General features: G+C 34.5%; 3 protein-coding genes across 9 annotated transcripts in view; 1 reads left to right on the top strand and 2 right to left on the bottom strand.

Moving 5' to 3' along the window:
* LOC18443195 (organic cation/carnitine transporter 2) overlaps positions 1-23,241 on the top strand; it is an 84,177-nt gene that overhangs the window by 54,565 nt on the left and 6,371 nt on the right. The gene's annotated exons all lie outside the window — the stretch shown is intronic.
* On the bottom strand, positions 10,037-11,116 carry LOC18431844 (fe(2+) transport protein 1). Its single transcript, XM_006841957.4, has 2 exons — positions 10,973-11,116; positions 10,037-10,544 (listed from the first exon to the last, which is right to left on the bottom strand). Exons 1-2 carry the CDS (start codon positions 11,072-11,074, stop codon positions 10,239-10,241), a joined length of 408 nt encoding a protein of 135 aa, XP_006842020.3. The 5' UTR covers positions 11,075-11,116; the 3' UTR covers positions 10,037-10,238.
* ERG28 (ergosterol biosynthesis protein) lies at positions 13,990-22,512 on the bottom strand. 7 transcript variants are annotated; one of them, XM_088857706.1, is made up of 6 exons: positions 22,291-22,512; positions 21,888-22,007; positions 21,535-21,725; positions 16,385-16,591; positions 15,622-15,710; positions 13,990-14,222 (listed from the first exon to the last, which is right to left on the bottom strand). In XM_088857706.1, the coding sequence occupies exons 3-5, from the start codon at positions 21,647-21,649 to the stop codon at positions 15,640-15,642; spliced, it is 393 nt and encodes a 130-aa protein (XP_088713832.1). In that variant the 5' UTR covers positions 21,650-21,725; positions 21,888-22,007; positions 22,291-22,512; the 3' UTR covers positions 13,990-14,222; positions 15,622-15,639. The 7 variants fall into 7 exon arrangements, with proteins under 7 accessions (XP_088713832.1, XP_088713831.1, XP_088713829.1 ...); XM_088857703.1 differs by lacking the exon at positions 13,990-14,222 and adding an exon at positions 14,618-14,903; XM_011628338.3 differs by lacking the exon at positions 13,990-14,222 and adding an exon at positions 14,618-14,889.

Below are 23,241 nucleotides of genomic sequence, written 5' to 3'. Positions count from 1 at the left end.
ATGAAAGAAAGACCTATGAAATCTTTTTCCATGAAAATACAATTTTTTAAAAATAATAATAATAATAATAATAATCACCCCTTCTAATTTTGGCAACACGATCACTCACATATGGTCTTTTTACAAACAATAGAAATTTCAAAAATTAAATAACACATCAATAAAATAAATCTCAACTACTTGATGTCATTCATACAACCTAATATTGTGCTTGAGAATAAAATAAAAGAATAAACAATTAAAAGAAAAAGATGTCGAAGATTACTTCAACCGGGCCTTTTACACCCCACACCGAGTCACCACATCCAATGGCGCGAGATCAGCGGTCTAGCTTCAATCTTGAACCGAAAAAGCTAATTTTGTCCAAACTAGGTAACCACTATTAAATATCTACAAAACCCTAACTCCAAAATAATTAGGCTCAAATCCTAATTTTTTCAACCCTTAGATTAGATCATGAGAGAGAGAGAGAGTCTTTATGTTGGGGCATGCCCCCTAGGGTCCTTTTTAAGAGAGAGAGAGAGAGAGAGTAGAGAGAGAAATAAGAGAGTTGAGAGAGATTCCCATGACCCACAGTCTAAGCAAGGGCTCATTAGCAGGTAACCAAAGTCTGGTTGATAGTCAAGGAGTCGCAATCCCAGTCAGTAGATTACAAGTCCTCCCCTAGAGACAAGTCAAGGTCACCACGACCTGATGCGACCACAACTCTACGGCGCATAGAGGTATCTCTAGCACATGCATAGTGAATATCTAGCTTTCCAGAACGCTCTATCTATATACAGTCCCTCGGCTCACTCATCTAGGCATAAGCTCCGACCTCATCAAAGGCTAATCCAAAAACCCTTCTCGGTTTATTTTATATTTTTGATGCCCAGGTACCTTGGGTTTTCCAACCGACTGGCCTAGATTGTCAAGCGCAGTCTGTTATCGGCAAATATCATTTGTTTAGTATGGTCTTCGAGGGACCACACTCCCATTGAGTTTATGTTCAATTATAGTAAATATTTTTCATTACACACTTATAAGGCCTTTAAAGGCCACATAAACCCGACATCTCCCACTTGGCCTTACATTCCCTCTTCTTCACTTTCTCTCATCCCCATCTCTCTCACATGTCTTACAAAAACATTAGGGACAACTCCCTTAATTAGAGGGTCTGCAATCATCAAGTATGTAGATATGTAGTTGACCTCGATCTCTTTCAATCTCACCTTATTTCTCAGGTGATAGAAGTATGGCCTGAAATGCTTGTAATTCTTGTGAAACCAAGGTTCTTTAGAGACACAAATAGTCAACGTGTTGTAGTAGAAAATTGGATAGTCTTCTCTCTCCTGCTCCTTATTATTTTGATGTCCAACACATATGAATCTTCTCCAAGATCCATCATATCGAAATGTTGTGCAAGGAAATTTTTTATCTCTACTACTAGGGCAATTGAGCTACTAACAGTTGGCATATCATCCACATATAACGATATAAAGACCACATCACTCCCATTGACCTTTTGATATATGTAATAATCCTTATTATTTGTAGAGAACCCTACAAGAGCAAGAGTCTCTTGAAATTTTATGTACCACTGTCGCGATGTTTGTTTCAGGCAACAAAGGGATTTATTAAGTTTGCATACAAGGTTTTCTTTCCCTTTCTCCTCAAATCCCTCAGGTTGGGTCATGTAAATTTCTTCTTCTAAATCCCCATTTAGAAAGGTTGTTTTGACATTCATTTGATGAACCTCAAAGTCAAAATGGGCTGCTATAGCTATAAGGATTCAGATGGATGGAAATTTGGCAACAGGGGAAAAAGTTTCCTCATAATCTATCCTTTCTGTCTGGGTGAAACCCTTTGCAACCAACCTAGCTTTGTATTTTTCTATTTTCCCTTCAGAGTTCAACTTTTTCTTGAAGATCCACTTACAACTAATGGCCTTACGTTTTTCATGTAGGGGTACTAATTCCCATACATGGTTTTGGTTAATGGAAGCATACTCATCTTTCAAGGCTTCTACCCAGTATTCCCTTTCAGAACAGGTCAAGGCTTCACTGTGAGTTTTAGGTTCTGAATCTGGATCTTCCCCAACCTTATCAAAATGTTCTCCAAGGTAGACGAAATATTCTAGGTAAAGAGGTGGTCTACTGACTCGGTTACTTTGTCTTGGTTCAGGTAAAATATCACTTTTTTTAAGGAGTTCAGAAACAGGTTGGGTTGATTTAGAAATTTCAAGTTCAGGGTCTCGAACTACATCCTTGTTTTTAGCCTCCTCATAAAAGTTGGCTTGTTTTCTACTCACCCTTGCTTCAAGGAATTCTTCCTCAAAGAAGTGAGCATCGTGGCTTACAATAACCGTACCAGTTTCAAGATTGTAGAATCGATGCCCCTTACCATGATCTGGGTAACCAATGAAAATAGATTTGACAGTTTCGGGTTACAATTTGGTTCTAATTTGATGTGGAATAAGGACATGGGCTGCGCAACCCCAAACTTTCAGGTGTTCAAGGGAAGGAGTACTACTTGTGAAAATTTTGTGAGGAGTTGTTGGAGTCTGATTAAGGATATAACATGTCGTTAATACGGTTTCTCCCCAAAACTCCAATGAGAGATTTGCATGCCCCATCCTACTCCTTACCATTTCCACTAGGGTCTTATTCTTTCTCTTAGCTACACCATTTTGTTCAGGAGTATAAGGCACGGTGCACTGATGGATGATCTCATTTTCAATGCACAATTTTTTAAAAGGTTAGATGAATATTCCCTCCCTCTATTGGTTCTAAAGACTTTAATTTTCAGGTTGGTTTGATTTTCTACTTGGGGTTTATATTCTTTGAATTTTTCTAGGGCTTCTGATTTTGCATGAATAAGGTACACATGGTCATATCGCGAGTGATCATCTATAAAAGAGATAAAATATCTTTTTCTACTTTTGGTGGTCACATTCATAGGTCCACATATGTCACTATGAGTGATTTCCATTACGCCAGTAGCTCTTTTTACCCTGGTAGTATTTTTTCTTATTAGTTTCCCTTGAACACAAGACTCGCACACTTTCGATAAATCTCCCGTATAATTATGAAGAATCCCGTCCCTTTTTAATCTTTCCATTCGTTTGATAATAATGTGTCCTAACCTCATATGTCATATGGTAGCATCTAATTCACTAGGGGACGAGACAAAGGCAATGTTCTCTTTTATTTTAATGGTAAATAGCCTGTCTATAAGTCGTCCAGTCATGATCACATCCCTTCTTGACCACCACTTTTTCCACAATGAAAGTGGTTATGAATCCAACCATAGACATCTTAAGAACCGAAACCAAGCACTTCCTCATATCAGGAGTATAAAGTGCTTGTTTTAGGATTAAGGTGCTCACACTCTTTAGTTTCAGCTCAAAATCTCCAACTTCAAGTACATCAGTCTTCTGATTTCCTCCCTTATAAATATGTTGTTGTCCTTGCCCCATGGGAGTGAAAGAACAGTAACATTCCTTGGTGTTTGTGACATGAGCTGTAGCCCCTGGGTCAAGACACCAAGAAGCTTCCTTGAGATCAGCTAGCATGGACTCGAAAACCATGCATGCCAATTCCTTGTTAGTTCCACCAGATTTGTTGGACCGACAATTATTGGCTATGTGGCTCACCTTCTTGCAAATAAAACAAGTTCGAGTCTCTCTCTTTGCTCCCTTATTTCTAAAATCTCTTCTTTTGAAATATATTTTCTTCTCAAAAGTATTTCTTCCCTTTTCCTTTCTTAAATTTAAAAGATGGTTGAGATTTTACCATATGCACAGCATCCCCTGGGGTTTGCCTGGAACTCCTCATTTATTATATAGATTTGATGGTCGTAGTGAGTTCCGCCAATTTTGGTGCCTTTTTTCTAGCAGAGATGGAAGTTATGAGAGTCTCCCATGAATTAGGAAGATAATTCATTAAATGAATCACTTGCATAGATTCATTGGGCTTCATGCCTGTATCTTCCAAATCTCTTACTAGCGCAAGAAACACGTGCACATGATCTACAAACTTGGTAGCTTCTACCATTTTTAAATCATTGTACCTTCTCATAGCCCTAGTTTGCTTCATGAGAGGGGGTTCGACATACTCTCTTTCAAGCTTATCAAAAATCTCTCTTGCAGTATAGATTGACTCGTACTCAGAAGCATACGAGTCAGCCATAGCACATAAAAAAATGTGCTTGCATCTCAAGTTCCTCCTCTTCCAGTTGGCGTACTCATCTTTGATTATTTGTGATGAGTCGTCAGTTCGACGATGAGGTCGATCCTCAAAGAGTACCTCATGCAAGTTTTCTTCGTAGAGCACAAATTTGATTTTTCTTATCCATGAAGCAAAGTTGGCCCCATCAAACCTTTTAGTTTTCAGGATTTCAAAGATGAAGGTTCGAGCAGCCATTATTTTATATTCTCAAGCAAAAATAAGAAAAGACTTCTAATGGCAATCAAGTAAAACTAGCTCTGATACCAATGAAAGAAAGACTTATGTAATCTTTTGCTAGGTAAATACAATATTTTTTTAAAAAAATAATAATCACCCCTTATAATTTTGGCAACAAGATCACTCACAGATGGTCTTTTTACAAACAATAGAAATTCCAAAAATTAAATAACAAATCAATAAAAAAAAATCTCAACTACTTGATGCCATTCATACAACCTAATATTGTGCTTGAGAATATAAAATAAAAGAACAAACAATTAAAAGAAAAAGATGTCGGAGATTACCTCAACCGGGCTTTTTACACCCCTCAACGAATCACCACATTCAATGGCGCGGGATCAGCGATATAACTTTAATCTCGAACAGAGAAAGCTAATTTCGACCAAACTAGTTAACCATCCTTAAATCTCTCCAAAACCTTAACTCCAAAATAATTAGCTTCAAACCTTAATTTTTCCAACCCTTAGATTAGATCATGAGAGAGAGAGAGAGTCTTTATGTTGGGGCGTGCCCCATAGGGTCTTGTTTAGTATAGAGAGAAAATAAGAGAGTAGAGAGAGAGGGACGTGGCTCCTAGGGAAGAGAGAGAGAGAGAGTTTATAGGAGAGAGAGGTGTGTCTTTCTTGAGATTAAATATGGACCGTTAATCAAGGTGACTTGTGGGGTGAGAGATCTGAGTCATCCATTCCATGGATGGGTCATTAACATTATGGAATGTGCATGAACCATTATCCCCTTTTCCTTAAATCATTTTCCCATCAATATATTTAAATAAATTAAATCCATTAAAGATATAGTGCATACCATAAATTGCATATTTCATCTCATATTTTCCATCAGAATATTTCAATAACATCAAGTCAAGATATTCCTTCAATAATCAAAATAAGATATGGTCAACATTTATTAATCAATATTTGACCACATGCTACAAGATGTAGTTACCATATTTAACAAACTTGAAGACAAAGCAAAAAGATAAGGTATCCAAGAGTGGGGCGTGCCACCCATGTATGGTATGTAGGGCCCCACTTAATAATACCCACATGGTGGGCTCATGTGCACTATGGGCCCCCATGTATTTTTTTTTTTAATATATATTTTAAAATTTAAACAAAATGAATTTTAAAACATTGTAACTTTGTAAACTAATAACTTCATTTTTATAAGTCCAAAAATAAAAAATAAAATATCAAATGACTTATAAAAATTCAAATAATAAATCTAAAATAATTTAATAATAAATCAAAACAATTAAATTAATATGATGGGAAGTAGATCCACATGGTTTAGGAATTCAATCAATGATCACGGGGTATTCCATCTTCAACTGTAGACTATATATCACACTTGTTTATCGAACCGATCCAGTGTTTCCCATGACCCATAGTCCAAGCAGGGGCTCATTAGCGGGTCACCAAAGTCTGGTCGATGAGCCAAGGAGTCGTAATCCCAGTCTGTGGATTACAGTTCCTTCCCTAGAGACAAGTCAATGTCACCACGACCTGATGCGACTACAGCTCTATGGCGCATAAAGGTATCTCTCGCACATGCATATGCTTCACCCAAATATGGATATCTAGCTTTCCTGAATGATATATCTATATGCATGCCGTGTAATGGAATATGGATGAGGTTTTGGCCCCCGTCTCTGTAGGTCTACCTTCACACACAAGAGTCACACAGTCCCTCGGCTCACTCATCTAGGCATAAGCTTCGACCTCATCAAGGGCTAACCCAAAAACCCTTCTTGGTTTATTTTATTTTTTTTATGCCCATGTACCTTGGGTTTTTCGACTGGCCTAGATCGTCAAGCACAGTCCGTTATCCACAAATATTATTTGCTTAGTATGGTCTTCGAGGGACCACACTCCCACTGAGTTTATGTTCCACTATAATAAATATTTTTCATTACACACTCATAAGGCCTTTAAAGGCCACATAAACCCAACACCTCAACCTCAACCTCAACCAACTACAGCACGGTGGTTTTTATAAACTGCTCCGCATTATATGGGAAGATCCCTTCGCTGCTTGCAAAAATATGTTGCTTTGATAAGTGGCCCCATTAAAAGCTTGGAACAATAATAGTGCTTCTCGTTAAAACCCTCATCAAGAGGAAATATGGTTGCAACAAGAAAAGGAGAATATATGGTGCCTAACAAGGGAAAATTTATTTGAACATAGTTGTCGTTCAAACAATGAACGACTCGTCATAGAACGGAAGAAGATTAATGTGAGGAACTTATTGTCGACTAGCAATAGATCGTTTAGTGACCAATCGTCTTGATTTGATGCCATGTAGAATTTGTAATAAAAGAAATAGTGATGAGAAATAAAGATCAATAAGACATATACATGGTTCGACAACGGTGCGTATATCCACGGAGGGTCAACTAGTATCTCATTCATAGGGATTACATTGGTTTACTACATCGATTATATTGGTTTACTACATCTACGGAGGGTAAACCAATATCTCATTCATAGGGATTACATTGGTTTAACAGAGATAAATAGAGTTACAGCTCTTGTCTTTTAGGAAAGAAATCTTATTACAATATTAATCCCACAAAATATGAAACTTAAATATCTTGTAATATACAAGATAAGAAATTCAATATATTGAGGGTAAACCAGTATCTTATTTATAGGAATTACTCTGGTTTACCAGAGATATATAGAGTTACAACTTTTGCCTTTTAGAAATGAAATCTCATTACAATAGTAATCCCACAAAACAAGAAACTAAATATAAAAAACTTTAATATCTTGTAATATACAAAATAAAAAACTCAATATATGGTTTATAACTTTCAACAAGCATAGTACACATCTACATAGAGCATTGATGCAATGGAAGGAGAATGCAAGAAGTAAAAAAGGGAATGTGTTTCCGTACGTGGCTAGAAAATGGTCCAAGAGCAAATATGGACACGTTGACTTTGAACGTCAAATGGATAAAACAAGAATGATTAAATAACCATTCAATTAAGACCTTTGAAGATCAAATGGATAAAACAATAAATGATTAAATAACCACTCAATTAAGACAAGAAGCGGCTCTTCCCGACTAAAACTCAAATTATAAGGGCAGGAAGACGGGGGTCCTCATGATCAAATTGTACCATAGGTCTCATAGGGAAGACAACTAAGGAGGTTCTTTTATGGTCAGAGAATTTCAATATTTTAAAAATTAGGATAAAATTATTCGATTTGGTCCTAAGTACAAACTATTGGATAAGGTGATATCCATCACCTCTCAAGTGAAATTTTATATTATTAGTATTGATATTGATATCGATAAGTTTCTATGTTTATTGGGACTTTTGTTTTGGCAGATGTGAAATCACTTATTTTAAAGAAACCAAATTAGACATGAAATAAATATATTTTTTAATAGGATAAGGATTTCTATTTGCTATAAGATTCATAATACTATATATATATATATATATATATCATAAGGGAGAAAGGAATATGTATGCCCCATTTGGCCACCTTATGGAAGGCGGACTTCCCTCTGGATAGACACAAGGGCTTCCTACATAGAGGTTTATCCAAAGAGAGAAGTGAGCTTCTACTGAGACAAATGGTTTGCATGTGCCTCATGTTAAGAGAAAGGTTTATTTTTTGTAGAGAAAAGATTTTTATGCAAATTTTGGGTGGTATTTCAATTGTAGAGAGAAAAACGATTTTTTATTGCTCTTGCATCTCTATCTAGTGGAGAAAATCTATTTTTTGTTGCTTTCGCATCTCTATCTAGTATGTTAAGTAATAATTGCCAGAAATAAAGAGAACAAAAAACTATAGGTGATGTCGGTCAGGAGAGTGATTTTAATCCTTTTGTATTCTATTTCATCGATATAGTAGATTTCAATTTGTCAAGCCTGTGAATGTAACAATTTGGGAAGAACCACATAAAATATTGCTACTCTTTTTGTATTATATCTTTCATGCTTTATTTTTTTTGCTTATTATTTTTCTTGTTTATTGCTTTGCATGTTGCTGGTTGTGTTTTTTTTCTCTTTTTCTTTTCTTTTCTTTTTTTTACTCCTTATTTACTAAAAATCAACCAGTTTATTTTTTTAACTTTTTCTCCACAACATGACAACAATTAGAAAGTTACATGAGTTAATGAAAAAAGAGCCACGTAAGTCTCCCAGAATGGCACATGGTATTTTTGGTTAAAATAATAATAATAATAAATACGTCCATAAGAATGTTGTTCTAATTATTTTTTTTAATATAAAAAATATATATTATAAGATCATTTACTTTTTGTAAAGAGATCACAATCACCATAAGTTGCTAAGGTTGATTATGATCTTCTTGCACCATATTTATAACAACTCAATGTTGGACCACAAACCATATGAAGGTGAGCTCTTAGATATCTATACAAGCTTTAACATCTTAAGAGAACCTTAATTTGAACACAAGTGGTTCATAAAGATCCAATATCCTTGATCTAGGCACTTAAGTCCTTTATTTTGCACCAAAATGGCTCAAACCTCCATTTGAACCGTTGTTATGTATGTTAAAATGGGTGATTGTCATTTAGAGACTCTTTATTGTAAGAAAAAAGAAGAAAAGTAAAATAAGCAAGTTTATATATTTTTGCTTCCTATTGCCTCCTTGATAATCCAACAGACCTGACTTTTTATTAAAATAAATAGAATATTTTGGCAACTCTTATTTACTATCTCAAATATTGTATTTGTCTGGTAGTTTCTCTACATGAGATCACAAAAAAAAAGATTAAAAAAAAAAAAACATTTTCAGCAAAAGCCCTTTTTAGAAAATAAATCGTAAAACGAAAAAGATAAGTCAAATTGACAAGTTCATACATTTTTGCAATCCCTAAGTTTCCTATCACGAATGTATTGATTGTCCAAAAGAGCTTTTATTAAGAAAATTGAACAATTTTTTTTGGTTGTAAAAAAGGCTTACAATGTTGAAAATTTAACCTCTTGAAAGTATGAAATGGGTTCTATTAAGGAGTGAATGGCTAAAAGAACGCTTGGTTTTTTTTATAATGTTTTAAAATTCAGCTCAGGTAAACAAGGGCAAAATAAACCCATAAACTCAATAAAAATGTATATCAAAAAACTACTATAATAATTAAAAATCACAAGGAACCAAAACTAGTTATAGATATCATTTAGAAACTATAAAATATGAAAAAGAAATATACAAAAGATGGATTATTGAAATTTTTGATTTATACATTAAAATAATTCAAAAAAATTTAACAAAAAGAAAAAAAAAAATTGATCATGTAATAAGAAAGTACCCAAATCATCATAAAAACAATAATAATCGTATAACAATTTATTTTTCAAAGGTATTATAGTGATTTTCAGCAAAAATTGTCTTTTTAATGTTTTCAACCTTGGGAGTTGTTCACTGGAACTCACCTCGGTCAAGTCTGAGTAACTCAAAATCGGCCAGAGTCCAACACTTTACAATTGTATGCACACACAGCAGAATAGTAAAAAAAAAAAAAAAAAAAAAAAATCTAATGCAAAAAAAAAATGTAATGACCTAATTACCCCAGAGAAAAACAAGGAGGAAATAATCTCATAAACCATTAAGTTACAAGAGGTTTCATAAAATTTATTTAAAACTTGTGGAGTTCTATTGTCAATTTATTTTTCCTTTTCTCTAATGCATCAATTGCAATGAAATAATGCATCAATTGCAATGAAATAATGCATCAATTGCAATGAAAATGAAATACACTGCTAAATCAACTATGGAATTGATGTGCAGATTGCATAAATATGGTTAGGCCCATTTAGCCAGGAGAGACATTCCACCCGCTCCTAGTAAAACTGCAACATAAGCGAAACCTTGGAGCTTAGGATTGCTTTGAAACCTTGGTCCCATGAAATCTGAAGCCAAGAGATCCACCAAAGCCATGTAATTAAGAAGCCCAGCCAAAGCCGCATTTAAAATGCCGACCACAATGAGAACTGTAGGGCTACTCTCACTATACACATTTGATAATCCGATCCCTGATGCTATTCCAAAGGGGGTTGTCACTGCAAAAAAGAACACCATGATCGCCTTCATTGTGGTTGCATACTCTGCCTGCAATCATATCAGATTTCTAACCAAATTAGATTATGCATACACATATATATACATATGTGTGTTATAGATGATTACACATGCAGATACTTGTGCATGCGGCTAGCAAGCAATGCAACTAAAATGTAACTATACATGCGTACATACATACATACATCCATAAGACAAAAATAAATACATGTCTACGTTGTAGATGAATAAACATGTATCCATATTATGTGTCTGATCTGTGTGCTTTGTTAGAATATCCCCTTTAATTCATCTTTTTGAGGTGAATTGAGGATAAATATACAAAAATTATTGTTTAGTTTCATAAAATTGCGGGGGATAAATTATTGTTTAGTTTCATAAAATTGTGGGGGATAAATTATTGTTTAGTTTCAGAAAATTGTGGGGGGAGAATGAGAAGGAGAAGGAGAGAGAGAAACCTGAAGTATGGAGCCACCAAGACCCATTCCTTCGAAGAGTTGATGGAAGCAAAGAGCAGCCACCAGAGACCTGATGGTGCATGGATTTTGTGAAGCTCCCATCCCCAGTCCTATCACCACCGAATGCACCACGATCCCAAATTCCAATAACTAAAAAACCATTCACTTTCTTTTAGGTTACTCAACTAAACATTTATGTTTTAACCCAATTTAACTTGCACTAAATCAAAATTCTTGTACAATGACTATCACAACAAATAGTCCATTCCTTATCGATAGGGTAATTTAAAAGTCAATGGTTTCTTTCACTAAAAGCTTGCACTCACTCACTAATGACAATGCTAAGCTTTCTCTAATGGCAATGCAAAGTGGTGTCTATAAGTGGGGGGTTCTTGTTGAAAATGAAGTGCTGGGATTGAAATTACTTGATTTTAGGAGACACTCGTTTATCGTGAGATTTGGTGCACCGTGAAATTAGGAATGGGTGCGAGGGAAGCCGTCGGATGAAGCCAAGGATGAGGTGGAGGTGGAGGTGGAGGCGTGTGGTTGTTGGGAGAAAAAGTGTGGCGACATGTGCCGAAGTGGACCCGCGTTTGAGTATATGAAATAAAGAGATAATGATATATATATATATATATATATATATATATATATATATATATATATATATAACTAGATATCTAACAGAGTAGGGGAGAGAGAATGAGAGATATAAATAGATATCTAAGAGATTGAATTCGCATATCAATTTTATTTTTCTATTGTCTTTTTCTTTTTATTAGATATGCATTCTAATTTTTTAAAAAATGATTTTTCATTAGAAAATAATACTAGATATACATGCAAATTTTTTTAAAATGATCTTTTTTTTATCCCTCTTTTCATATTTAAAACTAACATTTCCTCTCTCTCTCTCTTTGGACGTGCTTGTGTTTCTTAAAGCATTCTTTCATAAAGTATTCTTTCAAATTTTAAAAAAATTGTGTTTACTTCACACTTTTCATGAAAAGTTCAAAAACTAATTGTTCAACAAAAATTCTCATTCCTTTGTTAAAAAGTAAAAGATTAAGTTCCTATTTCAGAATTTTTTTTGTTGATCACTATTCACTGTGAAAAATAAAAATAAATAGTATTAATATTATCAATATGATATATTATAATACAGTATTACTATATTATATTATAATATTATGTTATATTATATTATATATTTATTTTATTGGTATAATTTATATTAATAGTATATATTGATTACATATTATATGTAATACATAATATTACTATATACTTATATTATATATAGTATATATTATTACTATATTATATAATATTATATGTAATAACATACTTTCACAATTATCAAAGTATAATTATTATTATTATTATTCATATAAACATACTCATCACATTTCTAATGTCGACCAAAAATACATTATTAATATACGTTCACATTAATAAAAATACATTCTAAAATTACAATTAATTGTGTAATAAGTACAATGTTTAGTAAAATATTGCGATTATATTCTTGATATTTTTAATAATTATTTTAGTTAGGAATATTATAATAGCTATGAATTATAATTAATAGAATGAAAATGATTGATGATATTATTGATTATCATCATGTTAATTACTGTTGACAAATATTATTAATTGATATAATAGACTCTTTTTTTTTTTTCTTTCTTTCTTTTTGGCCGTTCAACCCAAGGAATTAAATTTAAGATGTAATGTTTGTGAAGTGAACCATTAACCACTTAAGCCCAAGCTCAATTCCCAAAAGGCACAAAAATAAACTGTCTATCGATTCCCCATTTTCTCTCATTCCAAATGCACATCTCTATGTACGTTAGAGGGAGGAAAGTGGGGCTGCCAAGAGAAATAGAGAGAGAGAGGGAAGGAGAGAAATAAAGAACTTTTGCAAAAAAATATCTAAGATTTAAGTGCTACTAATCGTGTGAACTACAATAGTGAGTTGGAAAGTGGTCAGAACATATATGAATTCAAGGGCAGCCAGAGAACACTTGCTTCTTGATCTAAAAAATGCAGCCTTTCTCGAAACCTAAAAGCCTCGAAGCCAAGTGCATGGAAAATACCCTTCCAGGCCTGAACGAAACTTAACTTTGATGGGTGTGCAAAGGCTAACCCTTGGACAAGCTGGTGTTGGCCGGCCAGACTGCTGAGAGAGAGAGAGAGAGAGAGTGAAAGTGTGTGTGTGTGTTTGAGAGGGACCATCGGAGTGTGTTTGGTGGGATGTTGAGAGGGGGAAAAGTGATTGAATAAGGCCTAATTTCGATGCTCTGGTGACTTCGACTGTTTCTGTAAATTATTTGAAGATAAAGTTAAAAGTACATTTCAATTTATTAGGCTTGATAACATTTTTGTAGGATACTTAAAACAACACCACAAAATATACCAACAACAGACCAAGGGAAATAAAATTAATTAAAGCACAATTTGGGGCCAAAATGATGGCTTTCATTCCAAATAACTTTTTTCTTTTTTCTCCTGTGTTTAGGGTTCCAACGGGGTAAAATAGGAACAGAAAAAACTAGAAAAAATGGACTTCACAGTAATATACCCCAAAATATGAATAATGTAGCATCCTTCCCAGTCCCGACATAAATTTCCCAAAATACTATCATGTATATTTAATTAGTCCAACCAAACAAAACCCACAACTCGCCAACCCAAATTCATTTAAATGTTAGTTATGACATGTCAACCAAATGCAATTTCTACTATAGACCAATCTAGCTGATCCATGTTAGATTAATCTATTGTTGAGGCTAATCTACTAAAAGAAAGCTGCAGGAAACCGAGAGCAATCTAAGAAACCCCAGGAGATCTATGGCTGAAGGCTCAAGACTACTGCATTCCTGCAAACATTGAGGTTAGGCTCTTAAAATTCCAGAAATCCTCTTGTCAAATGTCTCATTTGCAAAAGTAGGTTTTAAGTACATACGTGTATCATAAGCTGAGTTATTTCATTCAAAGTCGTATATATGGAATCATTGAGCTTGAAAATTGGAATCACATATACTTGGGACCCTAAGGAAATCTCAATACGGTTACCCTGCCAGTAACAATTCAGATAACAATGCGCAATTAAGGTCCATTGTATTATACAACCTTTCTTAAACTAGCACAAAAAAGAAAACAATAACAAAAGGAACACCATGATACATAATCTGGACATCAAGAGAGGAAGTTGCATCACTGATGACATGATAACTTAGAATAGAGCCTGAAACAAGCAAACATTCATCTATAAGATCTTGAGAGAGTTAAATCTGAAAGTCAAGCCTTCTGTTAATCTGTTACAGTCTCTTTTATGTTTACCACATACTTGATTAAGATAGCAGTAGTGCAGTGGCAGCTGCACATAAAAGAATAGTAAAACATGAGGGTAATTTAAATGCCTTGTCTAGAATTACGTACTTGAAACCAGTGTTTAAAAGCCTGGATCAGCCGAGTAAATCGGTTGTCCAAGGAAGCGGTCCAAATTGGCAGATCGACGATCCAAATCGGTGGATAGGCCTGTTTGGGACGATCTGGCCTTCAAAAAGTTTCTAAAAATTTGTTATAAATATTTTTGGGGTTTCCAAAAGAATGGGGGTATTGCATAATGAATATTCATTATTTTACAGAAATACGTGGACCATTACATTCATTTTACAGTAAAAATTGTACACACAATTATCATCAATATGAATACATCGTCCAAAATGGAACATAATATCAAACAAAAGACAACATTGCTCTTCCTCATTATCACACTGCTTCCACTGGTTAAATTGTTGAGACAAATCATTGAGCCGATTGACATACGAGTATGGGGCTTCAGGCATGTTAGTATCCGGCTGGCTATGCCCACTCCAGCAATTGAGGAACGTATCAACCGCTCTCCTTGCCTGAAATCCCAAGACTATTTGAACATTCTATCTTAATAGATATAATAAATATCTCAATACATTATTCATTTATAAAAAAAATTGTCTACAAAGAGACCACCACTTATCTTTTATACATGGAGGTCACAATCATTTTTGTCCCTTAAATTTCAAAATGGGTGGTTGTAAGAATGTCATTGAATAAACACAAAGTTCCAAAAAAAAATTCTCGGAATTCGTGACTCACGCCAGGCGATCCAATTTGACATCTAATGAGGGGGAATGATTGTTACCTCCATATACAAAAGATAAATGGTCTCTTTGAAGACGATCCCCTTAATAAATATAATAAATACTTTAATACACTATATTCATTATATTTTAGTAAATATAATAAATATAGTGATTATACATTTTATGTTAAATAATATATGGACATACCAATTACAAAAATAAATATTTGTATTTAAATTTTTATACATTCTAATTTAATAAATATTATACATTCTATTGAATAACATGACAATAACAAGATAATTACTTATTTAAAAACATTTACACATTTATTGTTGATTCTTGATCTGGACTGGTAGGTTCAATACTGCTTGAAACGATTGACAATGAACATTTCTACTAATCCTATTAATAAGTTTCTCTTGAAAGTCAATTGATTGCTCAGGAAATATCGGTTCAGCCCAGAGAGGAAGCTTGTATAATCAGTAACACAATATGCCAGCAGAAATAAATGCATACCAGCAGAAAGCAGGAAACTCAATCTTGCTTCAAGATCCTATGATGTTGAAAACTACCCCACTGCGTAAGCATCCAAATAATTGATGTACCTGATTAAGAAACAATTAATGTTAACACACAAAAATTGACTCATTTAGCGAAACAGTCCAAGCACATGTCAATGAAACAATTTGCATAAAAATAAAACGAAGCAAACAAAGAATTCTCGAGTGGCATTGCGGAATCAATTCTTAGCATGCAAGTTTGATAGCTCCATCTGAACTAAACATAGTGTCAAGGGTTATCTAGTTATGGTGCACCACTTGTTAAATTGTGTATTGTATTTATCCTCGAAAAAAAGGAAAGGGTTGTAGCTTCCTTTTATCCCTTCCACTCTACCTCCCTATCTGGAGGGCAGCTGCAACAATAGCCTAAACAACTGTGATTTCAGCCGTTTGAAAAGGTCTCACAAATATCTGGTGTATCCATCAAAGCATGTTCAACTACTAGGCTACCTGGGCATCAAATTCTAGCACAAATGGGCCCTCAAACTAGAGAAAAATACAAAAATACAAGTTCTAATTTTCATGTAATAGCACATCCACTTCCACCTCAGTCGGTTCCATGCAGAAAATCTCCAAATCAATCAAGTCTGAAGGAATCTAATCAAATCCCATTCTGATTGGAATCCAAGATTATTTTTTGAACTGGAATCTTATAAGGGATGCAAATATATAGTGTGATCAACAATAAATATTTAAATCTAGAAAGGGAAGAAAGATACCAGCAAAGAAGCTAACAGTGGTCAAATTAGTGATAGCCATTGTATGGTATATAAAGTATTCACTCAGGAAGTGACCCAGCGCATAGACGAATGAAAGAAAAGTGGCAGTGTAAAGGGGCCTATTGTCAAGGTTGAATGCACAGAGAAAGCAGAGAGTGCACGTCAAAAGCGTCCACACTCCAAATGTCCTTCCATGAACTTCAGTCACTGTATTGAAAAACAAAGGTAATCAGAAAATGCCATATTAACTAACATTGTTACTACAATAAAAGAGCAAGCAACCCTAATTGGTGACCTTAATTTGCAATAAGAAGATCCATTTGTCCTATCCAAAAAAATATACATTTGAACATCAATATAAACCAGCATCAAACAACAAAAACTGTCTAGGTATCCAGCTAATTATAGAAACTATCAAAAAATTCTATACTACATTTCTGCCAAAAACAACATATACATCTTGAAGAAATACCATATGGCTTGTATTTTGAGCATTCCTTATCAAGCCATTCAGGAAGAATTACCACTTGTTATTGAGAGTAAGTGATTAAGCAAGCTCCTCTCTAGAGCTAAAACCAAATGAAATCATAATTGTCAAGCTGTAAAACTCTATCTAGAATTCAGTTCAATGTATATTGCTTCCTCTGACATCCTTGTAAGTAGACAGTTATTTAGGCCACTAATGCAAGCATCTTTACTTCTATTGCACCTTTCCATGTGCATTGCATAACATATACTACGGATGGTTGGACATGCCTATTTATTATGTTGTGTAATTAATGATACCTCATATATCCTTATAAAAAAAGAAATTATCTTGTATGTATACGCCTACTCAGATGTCAAACAATTAATTTGGTCAAAGCATCAAGAATTCTAGCAAGTTGACTATTTTCCTGAGTCTGAGCTTGCACTAAGGGACCTTTTTGTGAAGGACCTAAAAACAAGGCAGTACACAACTAATGGAAGACAGGAATGCATGTGTTCTCCACAACTACCAGATTTCCACATTTGAAGCACGTATCAAGAACAAGTTATCACCTGATAAGGCAAGTAGCTCCTCTTGGCACCTACAGTTAGGAAATCCAGACATACAGATAAGAATGCAATAACCATGTTGTATTCTACCATTCTCAGTTCTATTTCAAAAGATAAGCGATTCGAGTCCCCTTATAGAGAGTAGTTGTCTAATGGGAAAAACTATCACATACTTTTTCCCGAATAAACAACTACGTAGTTTCTCTGGCATATATTTCTCTTGGGCTATGTATAATGAAACAAACCTCCTGGGCTTGGTTTGAAAGCAGAAAGTTGCCTGTTCTAGCAATTAAATTTAAGCAATACTGAGCACATAGCTCCATGTCAGTCAAGTATTCCTTGACTGTTTGGGTATTTCGATGTATATGGATGATATTTTACAGTAGATGAAGCCAAAAGCAGTTCCTACCAATGTTTTAAACCCAAATCGGGAGGCCAGATCGATTACCCATTGGACTGATCAAGATCTTACCGATTCTCGGCATGGGAATCAGTCTCAAAATAATTTAAATAGTAAATTTTAAGTTTGGAAATTTTAAAAATTTAAAAATAATAACAAATTAAGATGGGGGCGAACTGGGCAATTTGGACGAACCGGATTGCCGGGATCCATGAAGGACTTGCCTAGGTCTCTGACAAAATGGTAGGGTCTATCAAAATCAAACCGATTCCTGGTACTGACTAGGAACCGGGTTGGTCCCCACCGATTCCTATTCCAGATCACTAATTCCCTATCCGGATCTGCGGTTTTTAAAACATTGGCTCCTATTGTAAGTTCTTAACATTTACATTTTTTTTTTTGATAAAAAGTTCTTAACATTTACTTTGAAATGAAAGAATTGAAACCCCAGCCCTTTGCTCTTTCCTCAGATTAGAAGTTTCATATACTTTCAATCCTAAACCAATATGCCAGTTAGCATCATATAAGTTCCTCATGTAATAAGGTATACCCTCTTGAAATCCACGAACAATAGCAGCAATCATAGCGTTTTACGCATCTCAAAATCATGCACCCATGTATTGCTTATGTTCTTAAATTTATTTTATTGATGCTTATGCTGTTACTTTGCAGTCCATTATGTAATGCCCTAAAAATTACCAAGAAGCTACCAAACACATTTGACAATGTGAGAACAGATTCTTTCACTCATAAAAACAAAGGGGCAGTAATAATCTTTTTGCAGAAAACCGCAATAGAAATGACAATATGGCTACTCTATCAAATTCCATTGATTTTATGGCCTTTTCGTAGAATGATTGGGCAGGAATCCCTGACAATTGACAGTCTAATGCCAGGAATTTGTCCTCTTCTAGGTGGCAAAAGATTCTTATAGTAAGAAACACAGAATTGCTTCAAATGTTGCAGAAGATACAAAGACATTTTCTCTTTAGGGATCTTAATGCTCCCCTTGAGGGGCCTATTCTCTTATACTATGATAATAACACAATTTCAGAACCACATACCTGGCCGCAACCTAGTGTTCTCTATTAGTGCTAAATATATTAATATTACTTTGATTCATTGATTGGTTAATTTTGCATAATGTAATCTTGTAATGTCAAGCCTAATTATCAATTGCTAGCTATTTAAGGAAACCATTGCCCAAAGACTAACTCCAATGGTACAAAGGAAGCTACTTGTTCATATTTCATAAGCACTCCATTTACACCTCTAGATGAAGTATTAAGAGATAGTACATCTCCTATGTTACTACCTTCTTTTATATTCATACTGTCTTCAAAGAACAACTGAACTCTTGCAACTTGAGCAATTATATCAGACATGAACTTTTCATAATTGCACAAATTAATGAAATATGGCTTCATAAAATTTGAGACTTTTTTCTTAACTGATTATGCACATCAATGACTGGGAAACTCCAATTTTTAAATATGCTTCAGGCCCAAAAGCCAAATTATAAATGTAAGAGAAAAATGGAAAAGCATCCCACCTATTATATCTCAATCTGAAACCAATAAATGCTCTCTTAATATACTAAAGAGGCGGTCACTTTCAAGTATAGGAGCACAGAAACCGAGGTGCCATATCCATCGTGCACATAGTCCACACTAAGAGGATCGCTGTCATTATAGTTACCGGGGAACTCCCCAAAAACTCAAAAAATTAGTAGTTTCCATCACAACTAAATCCATTGGGAGAAACCTTGGAATTACCAATCAGATCCAACCACTATCCGCGCAATAAAATGCAATATAAAGAAAACCGAGGACGACCAACCCCATAGATGTACTCATATCCACATTCAAGAATATGGGCAAAACACGTTATTTTGTCCCCAAGGCTACTTTTTTCTTTTTCTTTCTTTCTTTCTTTGTTTTTTTTGGTATCATCAAGCCTATTTTTATTTAGTCAACTTCCAAGCAGTTTTCAGCCAAGCTTCAAAATGGGAGGGGAACAAACATGTTGCCAATGAGTTCCTACACCAGCATCTTTGAAAATGGAGGAACTCCCATTTCGTGGTCCATCCAAACATGTCCAAAAAGGATGGCTATAGCTGGAGCTCAAATGCTTAGAACGCCAATTCTAACCCATCAAACAAGACTCTACCAAGTCTTTTTTTTGAGAGAATACTCTCCCAAATCTTAGGCCCCACTATCTATTTCAAAGAGTTGGTTACTCGGTATACAATCCTCAACAATAATATCAATAACAATCATTTAGTAGAATCATGTATCTCCACACCCCATCATGTCCAAACACCCAACAAACTTTGGAATCAAACCTGAGCCTTCCCAGAGAAATAAATGGTCTTACATTCAATCATTTACCTAGGAACCTTTAACAGAACCAAAGCCCATTAAACAACAATTTGATTGCACACTCCATAGGAACCTTTAACTATATCAGTCACAATACTTTAAACTCACATATTTCCCTCCAGTCAAGAACCCAAGATACTTTATAATAAAACCTAAACCCGCCAAAGAAAACAAATCAGAGAAACACTCCCTAAGAGCCTTCAACAACATTATTACCAAAACAACATCATTTCGATTGACAAAGTCAACTCACATAAACACCCACCATGCGTAGGAATCAAATGTAAACCCACCAAGCAAAACCAATTGACCCAGAAACCAATTAGCCCCACACTCCATAAAAGCCATTAACCAGTGCTAGAAATGATATATTAAAGTTACATTTTCCATCAAGCATAAACACCCAACATGCCTAGCAATCAATCTGAACCCTCCTAACAAATACCATATGGCCCAAAAACCAATTAGACCCACATTCTATAGAGGCCATTAAACATTTCCAGCAATGAATAATGAAGTCACATATTTTACCAAAAAAAAAAAAATTAGTATAGTCAAATATTTCCATCTAATCCAAACTTCCATCATACTAAGTAAGCAAAAGTAAGCCCCCACCAAACAAAAAATATCACACTCGTTCCATTATAACCTTCAAGGACATCACTACCAAGCCCCAACCTACCAAATCACATATTGGCTTCAAGCCCAGAGAAACCATCATCAAGGAAGAAAAACTAAACCCAGCTTAAAACATGGATGACCCCCAAATTCATAGAAATCTTTATTGCAGTCTATCTCATGAAGTCAGAAGTAACATTGCTATTCGAAAAACAAATGAGAAATGAATCCAAGGTAATATTAAAAGCTTAGATGTCGCAGATGTAGTCATAAAATTCCATCATTGATTCTAGAAAGAACAAAAAACCAACGAATCCATGTCAAAAAAAGCAACCTCTCTCAATCTAATCACGAAGATTTGACTATGCATCATCATCAATAAGCAGCGCTTCAACCCAAAAGGCAAAGCAGAATAATCCCAAATGCATGAAGAGAAAAAGAAAAAAAAGCTACATAATAAGTAACGCATTGATGTAAAGATCAAAGAAAAAAGAACGTCAATAACAAAGCAATTGATAATAAAAAATAAAAATAAAATCAATGAACCACTGATTAGACAAACAAAATCAACATTTATAGAAACATGACTCAAAAACAGAGAGTGGTGTGGAAATGGGCAGCACCTGATGGATATATTTTTGAGAAACGTAATGAAAATAACAATGTGAGAGAACAATAAAAAAAAAAGGAGTAAATAAGAAGAAGAAAGATACTTGAGGAGAGAGAGTAGACACCGCGCGTAAGAGCCCATAAGTTAAAGAAGCCGAACCAAACAGAGGCTAAGCGAAGAGCGCCAACAAGCATCAGCCACCACCCCAATGCCTCCATTTTCTTGTTATCTTCTTTTAAACTTGAAGGGGGAATTTGATCCGAGATAAAAAAGGCTTCTCAAAACTGCCAAGTTCTGTTACAAGTGCTTGTTACATGAAAAGGGGCATTAAGGACTGTCTTAAACAATCAAAACGAGGCACATCTCAGGATTTCAATATTCAGATATTTGAAATTTTGAAAATATGCATTGCTGGTCTTTGGATTATATAGTATCTTGACATATATTTTTTCGTACCTGTTTGACTATCTCTTTATATCATTTGTTCGAGCACATTGTGAGCAGAAAACACACTAGTGCTCAAACAAATCCAAACATTTTGAATGAATATATCCAAGCTCAACCCTGTTTTCAGAGCTGTTCAAAACACAAAAGTGTCGGAATAGAGTATCTAACTAAAAGTTCTTATAAAAAATGCAAAAAATAAAAAACACATAAGAAAATAGAATGGGAGTGGAACGACAACGGAGAAAAATAAAGCATTCACACATTAAGACTTCAATGTCATTCCTTTATTTTACTGAAGAGGAAAAACCCAAAAACGCAGTGTTTTTTCCTTTAGCCCATTAACCATTACAACATCTCTCTCCGTTCCCGCTAAGCTCTCTCTAAACCCAATCAACCACGACAAGATTCATACCTCAGAAACATTGGGAACAGAGAAGATTTCAGAGAAAGCGAATAGCCATGGATGAGAAGACATTAACCAGAGATCCCCTTTGAGACTCTGCCTTATTTCACAAAATACTCCATGAACTGCGCATGTTTTTTCCCGATATTAATCGATTCTAAATGCTTGAAAGAGGCTCAAAGCCCGTACAGGCTCGAAGGCATTAACGAGTCAGATGGAAGAGAGAGGAGCGAGAAAAACCTGTGAATGTAGGGCTTTTGAAGAGAGAGGGAGTGTCATTCACTAGGTCAAAACTTCAAAAAAAAAAAAACAAATCTTGAATTTTTTAAAACAATTCAAGCTGTCGAATTCGAAATCACATGGCTGTAAGCATCCGTGACCCCCAGTAACAAAGATAAATACTTTCGTATTATAAATTCGATTACACCCACAACCACCAGATTTTAAATCTGATGGACGAGTAACCTCCATATACCAAAAATAAATAGTTATTTTATATAATATTTTTTCTTTTCTTTAACAAACTTTGAGAGTTAATATTGTATTTTACAAAATTCAAGTAGTACTTGAATTTTACTTTAATTTTGTGAAATATAGATTGGGAAATTGCTAAATGCCGACTAAACCGCACTTCTACAATCTAGAAAGTAGATAGCATCTATCTTAGAGATGGATACAAGTAGGTGTTTCATCTAGAAACAATGGAAACTAACCGTCTAAATGTTTTTTTATCAAAATTATTTTTTTTTAATATTTAAATTTTATTTTATTTTTTTATATTCATGATCTTCATGTTAGAGATTACATATCTTTCAAACTTAAATTTTAAAGTCCATCATAAAAATAGATTTATATAAAAAACGTACATTTCTACATATGTGGGCTTGGCCGCATAGAAACCGGATCCATATAGACTTGAGGCCTTTATTTTGAACTTTGATGATAGGATTTTAACCTCTC

The sequence above is a fragment of the Amborella trichopoda genome, chromosome 2 (genome assembly GCF_054954075.1).
Source record: "Amborella trichopoda isolate Santa Cruz 75 chromosome 2, AtrichopodaSantaCruz75HAP2 v2.0, whole genome shotgun sequence".
Taxonomy (NCBI): domain Eukaryota; kingdom Viridiplantae; phylum Streptophyta; class Magnoliopsida; order Amborellales; family Amborellaceae; genus Amborella; species Amborella trichopoda.
This window is presented reverse-complemented; position numbering and strand designations above follow the sequence as displayed.